General features: G+C 33.2%; 1 protein-coding gene across 1 annotated transcript; it reads left to right on the top strand.

Annotated features, from left to right (window-relative positions):
- Positions 1 to 2848: 2848 nt before the first annotated feature.
- On the top strand, positions 2849 to 18868 carry HCF173 (high chlorophyll fluorescence phenotype 173). The gene is made up of 13 exons (XM_047310891.2): positions 2849 to 3550; positions 3743 to 3955; positions 4172 to 4376; positions 5421 to 5496; positions 5626 to 5761; positions 5874 to 5978; positions 10926 to 11006; positions 13678 to 13767; positions 13881 to 13946; positions 17873 to 17929; positions 18323 to 18400; positions 18478 to 18525; positions 18609 to 18868. The coding sequence occupies exons 1-13, from the start codon at positions 3017 to 3019 to the stop codon at positions 18678 to 18680; spliced, it is 1761 nt and encodes a 586-aa protein (XP_047166847.1). The 5' UTR covers positions 2849 to 3016; the 3' UTR covers positions 18681 to 18868.
- Positions 18869 to 20290: the final 1422 nt, after the last annotated feature.

Below are 20290 nucleotides of genomic sequence, written 5' to 3'. Positions count from 1 at the left end.
CTAAACAGAAGCTGCAGCCAAAGGTCACTGCCATTTTAGCATCAAGAGACTTGACATCTATGAACATAACCACACTATTTGAAAAGTTAAGGGAAGATGAGCTTGAGCTTGGCAGATTAAGAGAGGAAGAAGAAAGTGAACAAAAACACACAATTGCCCTCAAACCAACAAGCAAAACAACTTAAAAAAGGTAGTGAAGAGTCTTGTGCGTTGTTTCAAAACTTAATAATTACATAAATTTCGTAATCGATTATATTGCGTCAAGATTCAGAAAATCCTATAAATAACTGTCTTGCGTGTTGTTTCAAAACAATTCAATTGCAATCAATTTCATAACTAACTGTTTCATTGAGTTTTGATTACAAGAGCGTCCAAGAAGGGTCTTGAAGAATCAAGGTTCAATTTGGATTTCAAACCCATCAATATTCTATCAAAAAAGCAAGCTGAATTCTTCTGATTGAATCTGCACTACTGGAGTGTACTTAGAAGATCAATTTCATCATTTAGAATTTGTGGATTATGTTCTTGTGCAAGTGTGCCAAGGGAGAAAGCCATGTGTGTTCTCATTGAGAGTTAGGATTGTTCTCAAGGTGTTAAGAGAATTGTGATTGTTCTTTGCGTGGTAGAAGTGTGAGGGTGTTCACATTTTGTTTGCTATAGTGATTTTAAGTGACGTGAGAAGTACATTGAGATGGGATATCTTTGTATTCTTGTAACTCTATCATTATAGTGAAATCCCTTCAACTTAAGGTGTTGAAGGAAGACTGAGTGTAGGCTTGGTTGAACCAGTATAAATTGCTTGAGTTAATATTTCTCTATCCCTTCTCCTTTATTGCTGATTCATCACTTGTTGTTTTATTGATTTCAAGAAAACCAAAGATTTTGCAAACCTTTTGAAATGATTAATTTTTTAAGCAAAATCCAATTCACTCCCTTCTTGGCTTGGGATACAAGACATCTCTTTTCTAACACATATCAATCATGTGAGTCCAAAGGTTTTTAATTTTAATCAAGAATTTACTTTGATTAAATTTAGAAACTTTGATGTGATTGAATGTATTTTTTCAAATAACTACTTTGATTAGTGATAAAAACTTTAACAAGAATTAATCAATAATGTACTTTGATTAATTAGCATTTTAGTTGATATAAGAGGTAAATGAATAAACATGATTAGACATACTAATATTTGATTAATAATGTACTTTGATTAAATTTGCTATGATTAATCTACAAAGTTCTTACTCTTAATTGGAAATGTGCTTTGATTAAGAGTGAGAATGCCAAAAAAGTTAATTGAGAATTTAAATTGATTAATTTGAAAATCTAAGATAATAATTGATTGAACAACATTATCTGGATAACTAATGATGAATCTTATTTTGAAAAAACAATAAAGTCAACCTATTTTCTTTATATTTTTTTTTTACTTTTTTAAATTTTTTTATAATTTTCTTTATATATATATATATATATATATATATATATTTATTTAGTTCTTTCATCTTTTATTACTTTTATTATTTTATTTGACTAAGTATAATTTTTATAAAAACTAATTTGTTAAAAATCAATTATATATACTTGAATTTACCATTTCTATACTTAGCATATTAGAAAGTTTTAAAGAACATATTATACTCAATTATAAGCAATTATTATTGTTTGTCGAACTTGAGTATTAAATTAATGGTGTCAAATAAACAACACCCAAAATTAGTGTTAAGACCATTTTCAAGGATGGTTTCATCTATAATGACCATTATGTATTAGGACAATTATGTTAAGACCATTATGTATTAGGACAATTAGTTATGAACAAAACATCCAAATCGAACTCATTGATAGTATTTTTTTTATCTCCAAGCATATCAGTTAATCAACCAATAAAATAATTTTTATACAATTACCTCAGCTGAAAAATTAACTCTCTTATTTAAAATGTTTTTGATTTTTTTTCAAAATTTAAGTAAAGAATGAATTTTGAATTCTATGAGAATTAGGGTGTGAAAATATGTTCACCTTTAATTAGTAATCCACTAAAAGTAACTTGAAGCGAACTGACCATAATAAAAGTGAGAAGTTTTATCCCTTCCTATTTATATTTGGGTTGAAATACCAAATAACTAAAATTAAAATGGATTATGGATTAATGGGTCAATAACAAAGGTTTTTTTTAATATTTTAACTAATTTTATTAAAATAAAATATTAAACAGTAAATGTTTATTAAGATTAATTTACTTAAAAAAATTAAATAAACATTAGTATTATATGTACACATCATGAAAAAATATTAATATTATTTAAAAAAACTCTAACCATTTATGAAAAAAACAAAATGATCCTCTTTGTTTAGCTCAGATTGTCACATTTAATGGAGAGCTAATGTTTAAAAATAATACATATTTCAAAAATTAAATGAACAAGTTAGAATTACGTATTTTGTGTAAAATATTTACGATATTATGATATTTATAGAAAATGGTAATACAAATATAATTGTTTAAGTTTCTTTATAATGTATCTCGTTAGCATAAGTTTTAGTTTTTAATAAGTATCCTAAAAATATTAATTAAAAATAATAAACAAATATTTTTATTAACAATATGATGAAATATATCAATAATATTTTCTTAAAATATAAAACTGTAAGGCCACAGCCACAGCATGGTTTGAAGAATTTCTCAGATCCAGCCAGAACAAAAGAGAGAAGTGGTAGACGTGGAAGAACTTAGTTCTCGATTTTCCTGGCCATAATCCAATCCAAAATTATGTGGTCAAAGTTATTCCTTCCCAGGTCTACGTGTCTGCATTTTAAAGTATTAACGCGAAGTCCAATTGCTAATGCTCATACAGAAGAAACACGGGCCACTCACATTTTCTGGTTCCAATGTACAGCTACAGGAAAGCCAAAACAAAACTAGTTGGAGTCTTGTACGCATGCACGCACTTTTAAAAGCTTTCGTGGAAGCACATTCACCGGAGTTTGCTTTTTCAGCCGTAATAGCTAAATCATGAACGCCACAGCGTCGGCAACAGCAGCTAATAGCAGCTTTTACTCACAGACACAGTGCAGACTTTCCTCGGATATTCGAGGATCCATTCCTTTCTCAAAAATGAAACGTTTTCTGTTCTTCAATGACGTTCATCCACGGAATTCTCGGTTGGTTCTAGTCCCCAGGGCCGCTGATCCCAATACAGGCAAGGACAGCAACGTGGGAGACGATGAGGTACAAAAGCAGCAGCGTGTGATGCAACAACCACCCATGTCCCTTAGCCTGGATGACGTCAACCCTGTGGGTCTGGGTCGAAAATCGCGGCAGTTATTCGACGAAGTTTGGAGAAAGTTCTCGGGATTGGGTCAGATTTCTAGGACAATCCGCTCCGATGATCAGGAGGCTCTCGATGCCCTTCTCGTTCGCGAAGGTCCCATGTGCGAGTTCGCAATCCCTGGCGCTCAGAATACTACTGTACTCGTTGTTGGTGCCACTAGCCGCATCGGTCGCATCGTTGTTCGAAAACTCATGCTCAGGGGTTACACCGTAAAGGTGCCCTGCCTTTACTCAGTACTCTATTTATAGTTCAGTTTATTATTATCGTCCTCGTTATTAAATAATAAGCTAAACGAGACGAAACTCGTTAAACAATAAACAAACGAGGCAGTCAATTGTTGCTTGAAATGAAATGGCTGATCAATATAAACTGGTCTAAGATATTGATTTTTTTTTTCTGTAATGAAGGCTTTGGTAAGGAAGGCAGATCAAGAGGTGGTAGACCTGCTTCCAAGGTCAGTAGAGATAGTTATTGGAGATGTTGGTGATCCCACCACTGTCAAAGCTGCCGTAGAAGGTTGCAACAAAATAATATATTGTGCCACTGCACGCTCTGCTATCACTGGGGATCTCTTCCGGGTTGATCATCGAGGAGTTTATAATCTAACCAAAGCATTTCAGGTTTGTCTCCACACTTTGATACCCCTTCTCTACACAGACATTAAAGAAAGAAAAGGAAAAACAGCGCCACTTTGTATTGCGGCCTTCGTGAAAGGAAAATTAGAAAGTTAGAATCTAGACAAATCTCACTCTCATTTGGATATATAGAAATGCCTTATAACGTACTAACACAGATCCAATGTTGCCTGGTAAAAAATAAACTGGACTTAATTTCAGGATCACAATAACAAATTGGCACAATCACGGGCTGGGAAAAGCAGCAAAAGTAAGCTCTTGATTGCCAAATTCAAATCTGAATCTTCATTGCATGGATGGGAAGTTCGTCAAGGAACTTACTTCCAAGATGTACTTGCCACAAAATATGATGGAGGTATGGATGCCAAATTTGAGTTCACCGAGAACGGAGATGCTGTTTTTTCAGGTATATTTGGTGGATATTAATAGGTTTATAATATTGGTTGCATATGATTGAGAACTCTGCATATGATTAGCTTTGTTAAATTGAATGATCCGAAGCTGAAACAACAGATTTTTGAAAATCTGATTTTATGCTATTTTTTAGGATTTTGATTACAAGCTGTAGGTAACAGATTTTTAGCCATTTATTCCTTAAATTATGCTTTTGAAGTTTCAGCTAGACTTCTGCATATTTCTGTTTTCCTTTGTATAAATTCAGATACATAAAGCTATGGCATCAGCTACTTGCGAGCTTGTGTGGCTTAAACAATTACTTAGTGTATTGAAATTTAGAGATGTCACTCACATGACACTTATATGTGATAATCAAGCTGCTCTCCATATTAGCTCTAACCCTGTCTTCCATGAAAGAACCAAGCACATTGAAGTTGATTGTCATTTTATTCGGGAAAAAATCATATCCAGAGATATCAAGACTGAGTTTGTTAACTCAAGTAACCAGTTGGCAGACATATTCACTAAGTCCTTACGAGAACCTAGAATTGACTATCTTTGTAACAAGCTTGGAACATATGATTTATATGCTCCAGCTTGAGGGAGAGTGTTAGATGTTAAGATGTGTGTGTTTATGTTAATTGGGCTCAACCCATTATGTATTAAGGGTCTTGGCCCATATCTTACATTATAAATAAACTACCCTATGTGTATGAAAAGAACACAAGGGAGATTTCTCGTAATCTTCTCTATTTATAACAGAACCAATCTACAATGAGGAAACAGACAAATATGATTGTTTTTGTGCTATTCTTTAGATTTTGTTAACACTCTAGATGTGACATGTTTAGGCATTTTTTCCATAAATTATGCTTAAGTGGTGGTTAGTTTCTGCATATTTCCTTTTTTTCTGTATAAATTAGATGCTTCATATTCAATAAAATAGCCTTTATCAGTTCACAAAAATATTCATGCTCAGTTGTTTTTGTTGTAGCTCCATATTTTTAGTAGCCAACAACTCTTACCCACTCACATATTTCCATATTGAGCTCAGGGTATGTATTCAGTAAAGGTGGCTACGTGGAACTATCAAAAAAACTTTCCCTACCATTAGGTTATACTCTTGACAGGTATGGAAAATTAGATAGATGACTTTTGTGGATAAGATAACCATCCAAAATTTTCTGTATAATTTTACTTTGCTAAAATTTGGAAGTTCTAAGTGCATTCATGTGTAATGAGTTTATCTATAATGATAGGTATGAGGGTCTGGTTCTCTCTGTTGGTGGCAATGGAAGATCTTACGTATTGATTGTGGAAGCTGGTCCTTCAGCAGATCCAAGTCAGAGTAGATTATATTTTGCAAGAATTAGTACAAAAGTGGGATTTTGTAGGGTAAGAATCATTTTTCTTTTAAAAAATTATGATTCTCCTCTCTCATTATCCTGCTTTGACATTCCATCATTTTTAGAAGCTTTCATATCTCCTGTCTGTATTACTATGACAGGTTAGAGTACCATTTTCGTCGTTCCGTCCAGTGAAACCCGATGATCCATTGTTAGATCCTTTTCTTGTACATACTTTGACAATACGCTTTGAGCCTAGAAGACAGGTTCAGTTCCTTACGGCTTTTCATTCATTTTCTTGAACTTAGCTTCTATTTTAGGACCTCGTATCTGTCTTTTTAATATATTTTCCATTTTATCAATATAATTCCCCAGCATTTTATCCTCCTTTCTTTTCCTAATAGCATAAAAATAGGTCTAAAGAAGAAACAATCTAAAAATTGCAGAAATTCTATGCTCATGCATGAAATCTAGAGAAGTAACTGTTACAACATTTCTATGCAATTGGTACTTTCCAAATTCCTATAATGAGATATTATTTATTTTTGTTGGCCAAACTATTAATGTTATATCTAAGTCAGTTTTTTATTAGTATTTAATTTTGTATCAGCAGTACCATTTCATCAATGTTCTGTTCTTTTTATTTTCAGTTGTTTGTAATTGTTGATAGTTACAAAACAGTGTAGCCTCCTAGTAATTACAAACAACTAAAAACAAAGAAAATAGAGCAGTAGTGAAATGACATTGCTAGTAAAAAATAAAATAATAAAAAACTGACTTAGGTATAACATTAATACAAACAAAAGTCTGAACTATAGAAATAATTATACATTCCAAAATTATTCAGGGAAGAACTGTGTGGAGGGGCTCATTAATAATGGAACCCAAATTTTTAAGATGTTAAAGATAAATCTTACCAAAGATCAATAATTATGAGAAATGGAAAACTATTGAAATTTCCCCCATTTAAAGCTTTTCAAATCATCTATGCTATAAGACCCAAGACTTTAGGAGTTAGATAACAAATTCATGAAGTTAAATACAATCAGAAACAAAAAAAATGTAAATTAAAGCTAAGAGGGAGTCTATGACTCTGTCTATCCAATTCTGTTCTAAGAGATTGTGATCATACTTGAAAGAATTAATATGGAACAAAGAGGATTTTTATTCAAATTGATTCATTTGTGTGAAAATAATGAAAAACTAGGTATAGGGTTAATTCCCTATGTGTAGAACATACACATAAGGTAATATATTTATAGTAAAGAATAATACAGAAAAATATGGCAATTATAATCAATCTTGCCTGTTTCTTTGAGAGATTAGGAACCATCTTTCTTTGGGAGTCAACGGTGCCTTTCATTGAGTAAGCAACTCCTATTTCAAGGAAGTACTTTAATTTTCCAAAGGAACAAGTTCTCAGGTGCCTTTAGAATGTAAAGCAACCATCTTCTCTACCATTACTTGCCACCATTCGAGACCAGCCATGGCTTCTAATAGACACAAACTCCAAAGAAGATATGAATGAGAAAAAGGATCGATACAAACAATCATAATTAATGGTAAAGGATGGAGATGGTTAGAATTATGAGTACCTTTCCGTATTGCAATAGAAATTTGAGGTGTAGGAGGCGTGGCTAGAGGAATGGTTGGAGCAGGAGATGATGTTAAGGATCGTTTGAGTGATTCATATTAAGTTTAGAAGAAAATAATTTCTCTTATTCAATCTCTTTACATACATTTGATATATACATACATTAATTAAATAAATTTGGAAATAAGTACGACCTATTTTAGGAAACAAATCCCTAAGATTGTGGGATTAATATAGTAGTAATAAACATGATTAAAAAAAATAGGAATCAAATCTAAATCATCCTAAAATATCTCAACATTCCCTCTCAAGCTGGTGAATAATTGTTCTTCATTCCTAACTTAGATATAATTCTCTCAAAGTTATTGCTCTTCAGTCCCTTGGTATGTCTGCAATTTGCTTGCAATACACACATACGGGGTGCAAACCAAGCCACTATCAAGATTTTCTCAATTTGCCTTTAGTACACATATTGGGTGCAAATCAAGCCACAATCAAGCTTTTCTTTGATAAAATGTTTGTCCACTTTGATGTGTTTAGTTCTATCATGTTGTACAAGGTTGTGAGCTATGCTAATTGCAGATTTATTGTCACAATATAATTTCATAGGTTCATCCTATTTCATCTTTAAGTTCTCCACTATAATCTTCAACCATAACAGTTCATATATTCTTCGAGCCATTGCTTGAAATTTTGCTTCGACACTAGATTTAACTACCACACTTTACTTTTAACTTTTCCAAATTAGTAGGTTTCCGTCAAGGAAGGTGCAATATCCAATAGTTTACCTCTTATCCATAACTGAACCTGCATAATCAACATCAATATATGTCTCAAGATTGACGTTCATGTTTCTTTTGAACAAAATCCCTCTTACTGTTATCCCTTTTAAATATTAGACAATTCTAAGAGCATCTTGTAAATGTGTTTCTTTTGGTTGATGCATAAATGCTGACTAGATTCACAACAAAAGCTATATACGGTCTAGTGTGAGATGGATAAATAAGTCTCCCCTACAATTTTCCATTGATGGGGAACTAGAGAATGCTACAGAAAGATGCATCAATTTGCTTCCATTGAGCTTGATCAATTCTAGGAATATATTTGGCTTGTATGGTCGAGTGGTTGTGATGACCTTGACCCTGAAACGACAACTGGCAACAAGAGTCCAAGAACAGTAGTTGCTTGTTTTGTTCAATTTTTCACGTAGAATCAGCGGAACAGCAGTAAAAGTCATTGCAGATGTAGTATTTTAAAGGGAGTTGTTGAAAGCCATGGGGAATAAACCAAAACAAGGTGCCTGGATGTGAGAAAGGAGGCAAGGGGTGTGCTGTTAGGTGAATCGTGTTGGAAGAAAAGGAAAAATGACAATCTGTTATGGTGAGTGAAACGAGGCTTGGTGGTTGCTGAGGGCAGTTTTAGTAGCACGGTCACTGGAGGAAATGAGTGCAGTGGTCCCAGGGTACTGTTTACCCGATAGGAAGAGAGAGGGATTAAAAAAACTAAAACTACTAATACCATGTAAGGAATAGTTATTTGAATGTTATGTCAAAGTAAGTTATTTGATCAAGAATACCTTATGTATTCAAAAAGGTTTGAAACTAGGAAGACACATTCATAAGCATTGTTTGTGAAAAGTCAGAATTGATTTTGAATTTCACGTAAAAAAAATAAAAAAAATCTTTCATTAAGAATAACCAAGTACATCGGAAAAAAATGTCCGTGAGAGTAACAAAATAATTAAAACCCAAAGTTGAACTGACAACACTAAGACCCAAATACTTAAATGTACCAAGTCAAAAGGGAAGGATGCATTTTATTAACTTGAGCACCATAGTTTGACTAGTGTGTTTTCCTAACTGACAAGCCTTGTGAAGATAAATGGTAAGAAAAAACTGGAACCATAAGACACATTATGGTAATACAACAAATTCTTGCTAATAATCAAGGATCAGCTAATTTCCTGGAATCTGTATCAGCTAATTATTAACAAATCTCTAAGAGCTAATAACTAATTACATTCTAACAATAATAAAGCAGAGAAGACCCCTGTAAGTGCAAAAGAGGGTGGTAAAAAGAAAGAGAAGGATGAAACAGTGCCTATAGTTCGTAACCTGCTGTGATTACGCAAACAGCTAAAAAAGGAATTCTGTTATGAATTCTCTGAACAGAAAACATAAGTTTATTGAAATGAAAAAGATGATTACAAGAGCTTTTGAGGTTGCCTGTTTATAGGAAGCTCAGACTATTCATATTACAATAACAAATGGGCCTTACTAAAAGCCCAATCAATAAGCTAAGAAGTCTCTATAACAATAGATGAAAAAAAAATTAAAGGAGAAGCAAAATGATAGGTTCAAGGGAAATGTTTATATTGGGAGAAACAAAAAGGGATAGACAGTTATAACTGTCTGTGGGTAGGTTTTGTTGTCTCATACTTTTATAAAGTCTGTGTAGACAGTTGTTTTTAGCATTTATTTAGGAAGTTTTGTAAAGGGAAGGTTAGGGAGAGTCTGATCCTCTCGAAAGACTAGGGCTAGTGTAACAATTTAGATTACTGTACTTGTTTCATTGTTAATAAAGCTGTCTAGTTTTTCTGGGTGAACATCCAAGAACCTGTCTTGGAAGTCTTTACCTATCACAAAACTGCTTGGTAATTATACTATACTCCATCGGGAGCATGTTTTAAGTTCAAAGAGGAGGTAATAGGGCAAATAATGCGTTTTCTTAAATCTGGATTGCACGTGCAACCTGCTGGGTCCTAGGATTCAAAACCAGGCTGCAAGCTTGCATGAACTCGAGTATACAACTTATGATTCTCCATACAAGAAATAAATAAGCCAATTCCTGTGCAGTATTATGATAGAACTGCTTATTAAGAACTGAAAATACAAGACTATTTCTTGAAAATCTGTATTGCTTTACTCCAATGCACCTACCAAAGTAGTAGGTATACAAGTCGTATAGAATGTTACAAGTAATTCCCTCCTCTGACTCTGGATTATTTATAATAGTCCGTTACAGCTGGCACACCCCCTTATTTATTACGTCTCTTATAGACTATACCAAACCTATCATATTAATTCTAATTATTTTCGAAGGGAGAAGTTTCTAGAAAATTTAAATCAATTTATAGTTCCAATAAAAATAATTCATATGGCATTTATCTTAAACACAATTTATCTCACTTTCTAATATAGACTCATTTCTTTGGTAGCTTGTTAACAGCTTCTTTGTTACTGACCTTCCAAAATTAAGAACATAAATATACAAGAATGTCTTATAAGCTCCTTTAAGCCATAAAATTTCCCTTCATTTACACGAGATTCATATTTCTTTTTTGGGATTCCACTAATAGACAGATTGGATAAGAATATGACTCCCGCACCGGAACTCTTGCTTCTTGGCCAAGAGAGGCTTCTCGCTGCAATCGATTCCTAACATCTGATCGGCGATTGTGAAAAGAGAATAGTATCATGTACATTTTCTAATGGCTATTATCTTCCTTTCCTGTTATATACCTTATCTTTTCTACGCTTTTTTCTTACATGAACTTGTATTTTATTTTTCAATAGTGTATAATTTCAGTGTCCTGATCCTTAATTCATTTTTGTTTCAGAAGCCTGTTGAAGTAAATGCAGCAACGAAACAGGATTTAAGAAGCTTTAAGCTTATATTGGAATATATTAAAGCCTTGCCTGTAAGTTCTTCAATACAATTTCTTTTTATCATGGCATAAACTACAATGTTATCATATACTTGTCTAATGTTCATTGTTTATGTTTTGTAAAGCAATAATTCAAATGAAGATATAGGAGTAAATCCCCTTGTGTTAAAAATACATGTAGGGTATTGTATTTATAATAAAGAAAATATGAGTTAAGTCCAAAAATACAAATAATGATAGACAAAGATAATAACAAAAAACAAAAGATAAAAGATAAGATATCTAACATGATAAGAAGTAGATTTTAATTCTAACTCAACCCCACAAAACCAACTTGTAAGGTGAGGTTTATAACCCATAAATATCTAATCTCATGTTTGAGATGTTGATTCCTCAACATGAGGGGGTGTGCTCATAAATATCTAATCTCATGTTGGAGATGTTGATTCCTCAACATGAGGGAGTATGCTGGAGATCTCACATCAACTAAGAAAAAGGCTGAATTATAATATATAACTAAGATGCAATCTTTACCTCACAAGCTAGTTTTGTAAGATTGAATTAAACATTGTTGGGATTTTTAGGTGTTTTTGGAAGATATGAGAAATATAAAAGATATCTTGTATGGAAGAACTTGTTATTTTATTTTATTCATGTTCTTTATATAGAGCAAAATGTAATTGAACATCAAATATTTACAATATCTCAATCTTGATTTCATAAATCTAATAATAAATAAATATGTTTTTATCTTTATATGAAAGATATTTCTAAAATTGAAAGATTTCCAAAAAACTAATTTAAATAAAAAATATATTAAGTAAATATTCTCAGCACACATAAACTCACTCAGTAAGATGGACTACGGAAGCCCATCTAACTGATGAAAACAATTATAACAACTAACAAAAAACAACTTTAGAGTAACAATTGTAATTGTTGAAACAAAAACCAAAATAGGACAATTATATCAAACTAACAACTAAAGGATTTATGCTTCCACACCCTCACTAAAGGTCAATTGTACTAGGTTTGGTTTTTAGAAATTGAAACCGATTAGGGGACAAAGGCTAGATTGATCAACACCTGGAATATAATGAACAACAATTTGCTTGTCTAGGACCTTTCACAAACACAAAGAAGGTCAATTTTCATGAGTGTATTTCGTGCATCATAAATGGATTGAAAGAGTGTGACAATGAATAGCCAATTCTTTAAGGAGAGTCTAAATTCACATATTGTTGTACCCCTTACAAAATCGGCTTGTACAGACAACAAAGCTCCTGAGAGCGAGTGCACGATAGGCCAAACAAATAACAAATCTTGGTAGGATAGACTTTAACCCATGACTTTGATACCATGTTAAGAAGTGGACTTTAAGACTAACTCAACCTTACAAAATTGACTTGTAAGGTGAGGTTCGTAACCACTTATATACTATGAAATCGTCTTATCTGTAGTCAATGTGGAACTTCAAACAATGCCAAAAGTAGATTTCCCATCATTTGTATCTGTTTCCCAGTTCGCATCACAAAACACACGCATGGGCAGAGAAATAGTTGGCACAACCAGAGACAAAAGTAAACCATGATAAAGAGAACCCTTAAGATACCTTAGAATCCTCTTGACAGCAATCCAGTTATATTCAAGTGAAGCAGCCATAAATTAACGTAATCGGTTAACAAAGAAGCTAATTTCAGTTGTAGTAATTGTAATATACTGAATAGCACCAACTATAGATTTTTAGCAAGATGGATTAGAGCGAACATCAACGCCCAGTTTAATTCATTTTTTCATAGTCTCTTAATAAGACTCATATTTATGTATATTCACAAGGGTTGAATAAACCAAATCTTGCATTTATTTTCATATGTTTATGTTTACTTTTCTCCTCAAAATCTAATAAGTTGTAACTGTCAAATATAAAACATAAAATGACAGTACCAAACTAACATGTTACAGTTAAAGGAGTTATTCACTCACATAGTCCTGCAACCCTCTCAGATATTTAAGAATTAGCAACTTGGGCCAATTTTTGTTAAGTCAGACTCTTTTCCTTCCTCCAAAAATATCACTTATTATATTGGGCTTCCTTTTCCCATGGGATTTTAGGTATATTAACATTGTAGAGCTAGTGGTATATTATTATCTATGCTATAGTTACTTACTCTAAGAAACTATTGTCTTCAGTGACTATTGTCTTCAGTGACCAAGCTATCCAACTTCAAAAAGCGACAACCCAACAATTTCTAGGTTGTCGAAGACACGTCTGAAGAGGGAGGAGGCGGGCGCCCTATCAGTTTACCACCCTACCCACTAATGGACTATGAGGGGGGGGCAGGCGAACGGGAACCGACCGAGAACCCGAACCGCTTGACTGACCCCTTCATACATACTCGATTCATTATAGTCATGGACGACACCAATAATCAAATAAGTGCGAGTATAGTTACTGGACTCTGTGAACAGTGTCTTGGGCATACAATCTTGCGTTACTTTTTTGCTTATCATGCTCTGCTTATTGCCAACAATGTGAAAGAGGAAAACATAAAAGACTACTTTTTCTTTTAAATCTGAAACAATTTTTTTTTTGCATCACTATAAACGACTACTTAACAAGGAATCTAGATGATTTATGTTTGCTATGATGTTACTGGCACTTAGCACTCTAATAATGTAAAATCTCCGTGTGAATGTACTGCAGACTGGGCAAGAAACTGATTTTGTCTTAGTTTCATGTTCTGGACTAGGAATTGAGCCTTCCAGACGCGACCAGGTTCTTAAAGCCAAGAGGGTTGGTTTGATTTATTTGTTTTATTTTGTTTCTTTTACTTAGTTTAAAGTTGCTACTTCTCTTCCTTTCTATTTTTGGGTGATGTCTAATCATGTTAATGTTGAATTCTCTAGGCTGGTGAAGACTCCCTAAGAAGATCTGGCCTCGGATACACAATAGTTCGCCCTGGTCCATTGCAGGTAAAGTTTCCATTGTTACTCATAGATATGTACTTGATTTAGTTATAGAAATAAGCATTCCTATGACACAAGTGAGTATTTACCAAAGTTTCTGTTAGAAACCCAGAATTGAAAAGAGAAAGAAGAAATCTGTATGGTATAGACTGTATAAACTTGAAAGAACACAAAAAATAGAAAAGCATTCTCTCCTCCAAGGATTTCCCCTTCACAAAGAGCTAAAGCTCAATCAATAAAATTGCCAAAAGTCCCCTGCATACCAAGACCCTCCAATTATATAAAGGAAACCACACACACCCTAACAACCTAACTAACACTATTTCTTAAATTGTTTCCTTCTATCATACATATATTATATCCTAGCATTACACGCCGCTGCAGAACAACCTTGTCCTCAAGGTTGGAACAGTGAAGCTTGTTCCCATGGCTCATCTTCATCAACGTGTTATCATAGGAAGGGAACCCACTAGCTACTGTCCTTCAATTCAGGTCTGGAGGCTTGGGTGGTGCTCGATATGAGAGAATTATTGATTCCTTTTGTTCCATGAATGGTAAGAATTGCTTCTTTTCCAAGATTCCCATGGACCATATGATTGTTCTATATTGCTTTCTGACCTGGTGACCTCTTACATGGGCCTGGATTTTAACAATTCTCTGAGGAATGATCGAGAATTCTTTTCTCTTCTTCCAACCCCGAAACGTTTTCTATATTTGTATAGCAGCAACTTTGGCTATACCAGCTCCTTGTCCATATCTGTTCATCCTAGAAGCTAAAAAGGAAAGAGCTTATTGATCTTACCATCCCAATTCATCATCATCATCATCATCATCATCATCATCATGCTAAGCTAACTATTTCCTCTGAAATGACTACATTCTGTATACTTGATGTATTTGATCAACAACTTGTGTAGCATTCTGGACTGCATTCAGAGAATCCTTAAGGCAGATAACATTTGGTATATCCCCATAAAGCACAAGTGTGGCAATTTGCTCAGAAACTGTTTGCACTGCTTCCCTTCCTAAAGTTTCATTCCTACCATCTTTACCTTCCTCCATTTGAGTAATTCAAGATGGCTAGTTGATAAAGACTCTGCAAGAAAACTGGAAATTCCTTTATGGCCATTGCTAGAAGTAAGATCCGCAGGTGTTATAACATCAGGAATTTCAGGATATGGATATGTAACTGCTATAGTGGATGCACCCATGGACACCAAGACCTCAACTGGGTCGCTCCCTGACACCACTATTTTAATCCCAGACCTCAACATTTCTGTGCCTCCTCATATGGTTTATCACTTTGTGGATATCTTTCTTCCTTCTTGTCTTCATCATTAGCCAAGAACTCTCCTTCTTAAGAGAATTTCTTGCCTTTCTTGATGTTTTGCAGACTATCTTTCTAAACATCCATACCTGTTTTTCCCTCTTTCTTTCCTTTCATGACAGATTTCTCACATCCTTTTAAGCCCTTCATGTGATTCTTGGATTTCTGCAACATTTCTTTCATCTATATGTTGCATTTCTAATGACATTCTTTAGTTTGAGGTTTAATAGCTTTTTCGGTCCCACCATTATGATTTCTTCAATTCCATTCCATTATCTTGAACTTTATCAATTTAATCTCATCTTTTTAGTCTCATCTTTTTTATAGAAAGGAGTTAATATAGTTCATTCCGTCAAATTAATGGTAACGACTTCATCATAATAACACATGGCATGAACAGTGAATAACACTTCATTAGTCAAAATTGACTTATTAATGAAACTAACACATGATGCGAACAATGGAGGCCCTCATGTAATTGTAATAACATCTTGTCACATGAATTTGATAGAAGAAATTACATTTGACTTGTTTTTAAAAAAAGTGAGACTAAATTGAGAACATTAAAAGTAGTGAGACAAAATTGTAAAAGTCATTACAATAATGGGAAAAAAAAGCTATTAAACCTTTGTTTGATGTCTTTATTATCCCTAAAGTACCTTTCCAACCATGTTTGGTGGAGCCTATATAGAGTGCTCGTATAAAATGTGTTAAAAAGAAATGCAATACATGTGTAATATTTTAAAAAACTAAGGGATACTTGTGTGATATCTGTAAGGCATAAGGGATACCCGTGCAATAGTTTCAATAATTAACGGAGTTAGAGTAGGGGTTGCCAAAGTAATGAGTTTAGTCCAACAGGGTGCATGTATAATTGCGGAAAACCTCGGGGTGTTTTAGTTAACTGAGGTTTGTATTTTATGTTTCCTGATATATCTATCATATGAAGTTAATATCAATTTCGGAATATTTAGTCTCTTCTTTCCCCCTATCAATTCCCAAAACCGTATAATTTGAACATTGACTTTCTCAATACTTGTGTAATTGTCATTACAAATAAAAAAGAGTAGATGAAATCTATTAGTACATAGGTCTACCTCGTACTGGTTCTATTGTGCATCAACAATGATGTGTTATAAGGTTCACTACTTCTATAAAAGAAAAATAATTCCTTATTCCATATGCTTATTAAAATAAGTTTTAGTGGTTTGAAACAAATGTAATTACTCACAAATACCAATTAAATATGGTATTAAAGTGGAACCAATAATATCGTTGAGAATACTTTTGTATGCACCAGTCTTGGATACACACCCAAAGTGAGTGTACATACAATGATGGGTTATACACACCCTGAACTTTTAAAAGAATATTAGTTAAGTCCCTGCACAAAATATTGTAATTAAGTCCTTCGTGTTCTGCAATATTGGGTTGTGCTATAGTTAGTCTATAGCGACCTAAAATAAATAACAATTTGTGGTTGTTTTATTAACTCCAGGAACAATTATAGATATTGTAGAAGATCAAGGATCGAATTACAAATTTTTAGTTCAGGGGCCTGCCCAATTAAAAGTTTCCAAGTTGTATTAAACAAAAATAATTGTCTTTCTCAGATCCTTAATTAAATAGGTGTTAGTGGTTTGTATCTAATACTATCTCCCAAACACTGATTATGTTATCAAAGTGTAGCCAATACCATTGAGATATTCTTGCTTATACACAAGTCTGGGATATGCACCCTTAGTGAATGTTGGTCTCAAAGATAATCAGATTGCTATTCTGCTGTTAGTTCCCAAAATTAGGTGCCCCTCTAGAATATCATCCTGTGGGTATAAATGGACGAGTCCTTGTTGTTTCTTGAAATCTTATGGCCAACATTCCCTGCATCCTACAAAATCATAAATGAATGAATCTTCGCTGTTTCATTGTAGTGTTGCCATTTAATGCAGATGATTCTTATTATCTTGCTTGATAAATATTCATAACAAAGGCTTCCCATGCTCTTTTGCATAGAGATCAGTTTCTCAATTATCAACGCATCTCTGTCAATAGAATTCAGCTCAAGAATCAAGAAGTCAGCTTGTGTTTTCCTACCTTGCCCTCCCTCCCTCATTATATTCTCTCTCTCTTTTCTTTTTCTTTTTTTCATTTTATGGGGGACATCATATCTTGTGTTCGATTTACTCCTTTCCTTAAGTTGGGTTGGCACTTAACAGCACAGTTGTGGTGGTCAGTCACAGGTTGTATTGGGATCAATAATTGACAATGTTTTTCACTCTTATCAGTTTTATCCACTCTAACTTGTTCTAAAACTCTGAAGTTTACATCATTGTGGTACCCTGACTTTAAATGGTTAATAAATTTAGTGGTAGGGTCATTTTTAAGAACGGTAGTATATGTTGTAATTCATATATTTGATATCTAATCAATGTCAAGGCAATTTTTTAGGTTTTATGTATACCTAAATCTTAAAATGAAGCTTGTGTTAAAGTTAGGCTATTTGGAAGGTTTCTAACAGACATGACTTGACTGTCCTTCGCATATGTTTATAGAAACAATTTGGTGTTCTTCTCTTGTCAACTAACTTTCAGTTTTTTTCTGACAGGAAGAACCTGGTGGGCAGCGTGCCCTAATATTTGATCAAGGAAACAGAATATCTCAGGTTAGTCTATTCTTTTCCGTGCTAAAGGAGAGTAGCAACACACTTATTACACTCTTTTCTATATATTCTCTTTTTTATCGATTGAAATTCATGTGGGTCTCCCTAGTTTGAAAATAGGAAACGAGGCACGTGTTTAGTGAGACCCCAGGTGAATTTCACCCAATAAAGAGAGTGCATGAGAAGGGAAGTCTCAGAGAGGGTTGCAAGCATTTATCTTTTATAGTATCTTTGTTGAAGCCTTGCCCTCTCGCCTAGTTGCAATCAGATGCACATGCCAGTTTTTGAAGTCTTTTCTTTCGATCTTTATGTGCTTTACTCATTGTATTTCATAACCCATAAATTTTGTATTAAAAGACGATCTGTATAACGCCAGTTGCCAAACTTGATTTTCAGGGCATCAGCTGTGCTGATGTAGCTGATATATGTGTAAAGGCACTGCATGATACAACTGCAAGAAACAAAAGTTTTGATGTGAGTAAACCCTGTTTGGTTTCAAGATTGAACTTTGATCCTAAATGAAACTAAACCTCTTCAACCTTATCCTGTAGGTATGTTACGAGTATATTGCTGAAGATGGAAGGGAGCTTTATGAGCTGGTATGGGAAAAATGATTGATCACATTTTTCTTAAAAGAAAAAATATGATGAAAATAAACTGGTTACTTTTTGTGTCTGTTTAGGTTGCACACTTGCCCGACAAAGCAAATAACTACTTGACACCAGCACTTTCCGTCTTAGAGAAGAATACTTGATGATCCCTTGTTCAGACAAATACTTTGCAGAAGTAAGATTTCATAAATTTGCTACCTATGTTCTTCTGCTTCTACATGACTTCCCTGATTTATTAAAGTAACTATTTTTTCTGTATATATATATATATCCTTGTATAACCCAAAACAACGAGTTGAGAAATTAAATATATCTATAAATTCTAATGTAACTAATCTTAAATCTAAGATTTAATCAAATCATCTAATGCATTTTAAATGCTAGAATTAGATTTAAATGTTTTAATTGAGCTAAGTCTTACACTTAAAAGCAAGGGTTCATTAATCAGTGATTAAGGAATCAACGCTTGAAGTCCTTAAATTTCTAACTCGAGGAATTTATTTAGAATGAGCGAAACACTTTCAATAAGGCTGGGTAATGCAGTAAAATACTTTAATCAGCAGAAGTACAATTAAAAAATATAGGTGAGGTTGAATCTCAGCACGCTTACTTTGATTATTTCAATTTTATTTTCTTTCTACTTAACTCTTTCAATATAGCTTGTTCAGCACCGTTTTGAACGTTTTATTGCAACTGAGTGACTTTAGAATTGCTTGAGATTTTGAGGTTGCTATAAACAGTAAAGGAATCCATTTATATCAGAAAATACACTCTTGATTTACTATGGAAATGCCTCTTTTTAAAGTTCCTATAGAGTCTTCTGTGACAATCAATTTCTCATTCACTTTTATTTGAACCAAGTCATCTGAAAGGTAAAAACATATCAAAGTTGATGATCATGTCATTTGGAAATTAGTCATTTAAAATTTTATTAAATTGATTCATGTCAAAAATCAAGATCAATTCACTAAAACATCACGTTCTTAATGAAAAAAACCATTGTTTTACAAACATAGATCTTACGGAAAAGGAAAAAAAAAACAAGACTAAAATATTATTTCAAACTTTATTCAATATTAATCTCTTTCTCTACTGTCGCGCATTTTCTGATATTGATTATCGATTTTCATATTATCATGGATAGAAACTATAACGACTAAAATAAAAAGATGAGCTAACATCAAAACATGTAACTAACCTACACATCAATCATAATATAATAATTCACTTAAACCTTATATAATCACGTGTTTCACAATGTCATACAATTACATAGATTATTTCACAATCATACAAAACATGTTATCGCCACAAATACAACCACGTGATATCAATGTTAAGAAACTAAATTGTAATTCTCTCATACAACTTATCAACACATGTGTCACTTTTCATTAGTTTTTTCAAAAGCTTTGACGAAGTATACATATATTACCCTCCACTGCTCTCCTTGAGAGTTATGCAAATTATACATGTATCACTTTCAATTACTCTTTTCGAAAGCCATGACTAGGTATACATATGATACAACTACATCACTTTTTGCTGAGTCATCATTCACAAACATATATTTACATTTTTAAATAAACACATTGACATATCATCACAGTCATACTAAATAACATTTATTCCATGATTTAGACTCATAAAATAATACATCACATATAAACAATAAGATAAGAAAGAAAATAAGAAAACAAGAAAAAAATAATGAAAGCTTTCCATTCATCATCTTATTCTTTGCTTCTTCCTT

The sequence above is a fragment of the Vigna umbellata genome, chromosome 11 (assembly GCF_029865625.1).
Source record: "Vigna umbellata cultivar VRB3 chromosome 11, Vumbellata_1.0, whole genome shotgun sequence".
Classification (NCBI taxonomy): Eukaryota; Viridiplantae; Streptophyta; class Magnoliopsida; order Fabales; family Fabaceae; genus Vigna; species Vigna umbellata.
Note: the sequence above shows the minus strand (reverse complement) of the source record. Positions and strands in the feature narration are given on the sequence as shown.

Coding starts and splice junctions, on each gene's coding strand:
- HCF173 (XM_047310891.2), top strand. CDS start 3,017: ATGAACGCCACAGCGTCGGCAACAGCAGCTAATAGCAGCTTTTACTCA. Junction 3,956..4,171: donor ATCTAACCAAAGCATTTCAG/GTTTGTCTCCAC, acceptor ACTTAATTTCAG/GATCACAATAACAAATTGGC. Junction 5,497..5,625: donor TTAGGTTATACTCTTGACAG/GTATGGAAAATT, acceptor CTATAATGATAG/GTATGAGGGTCTGGTTCTCT.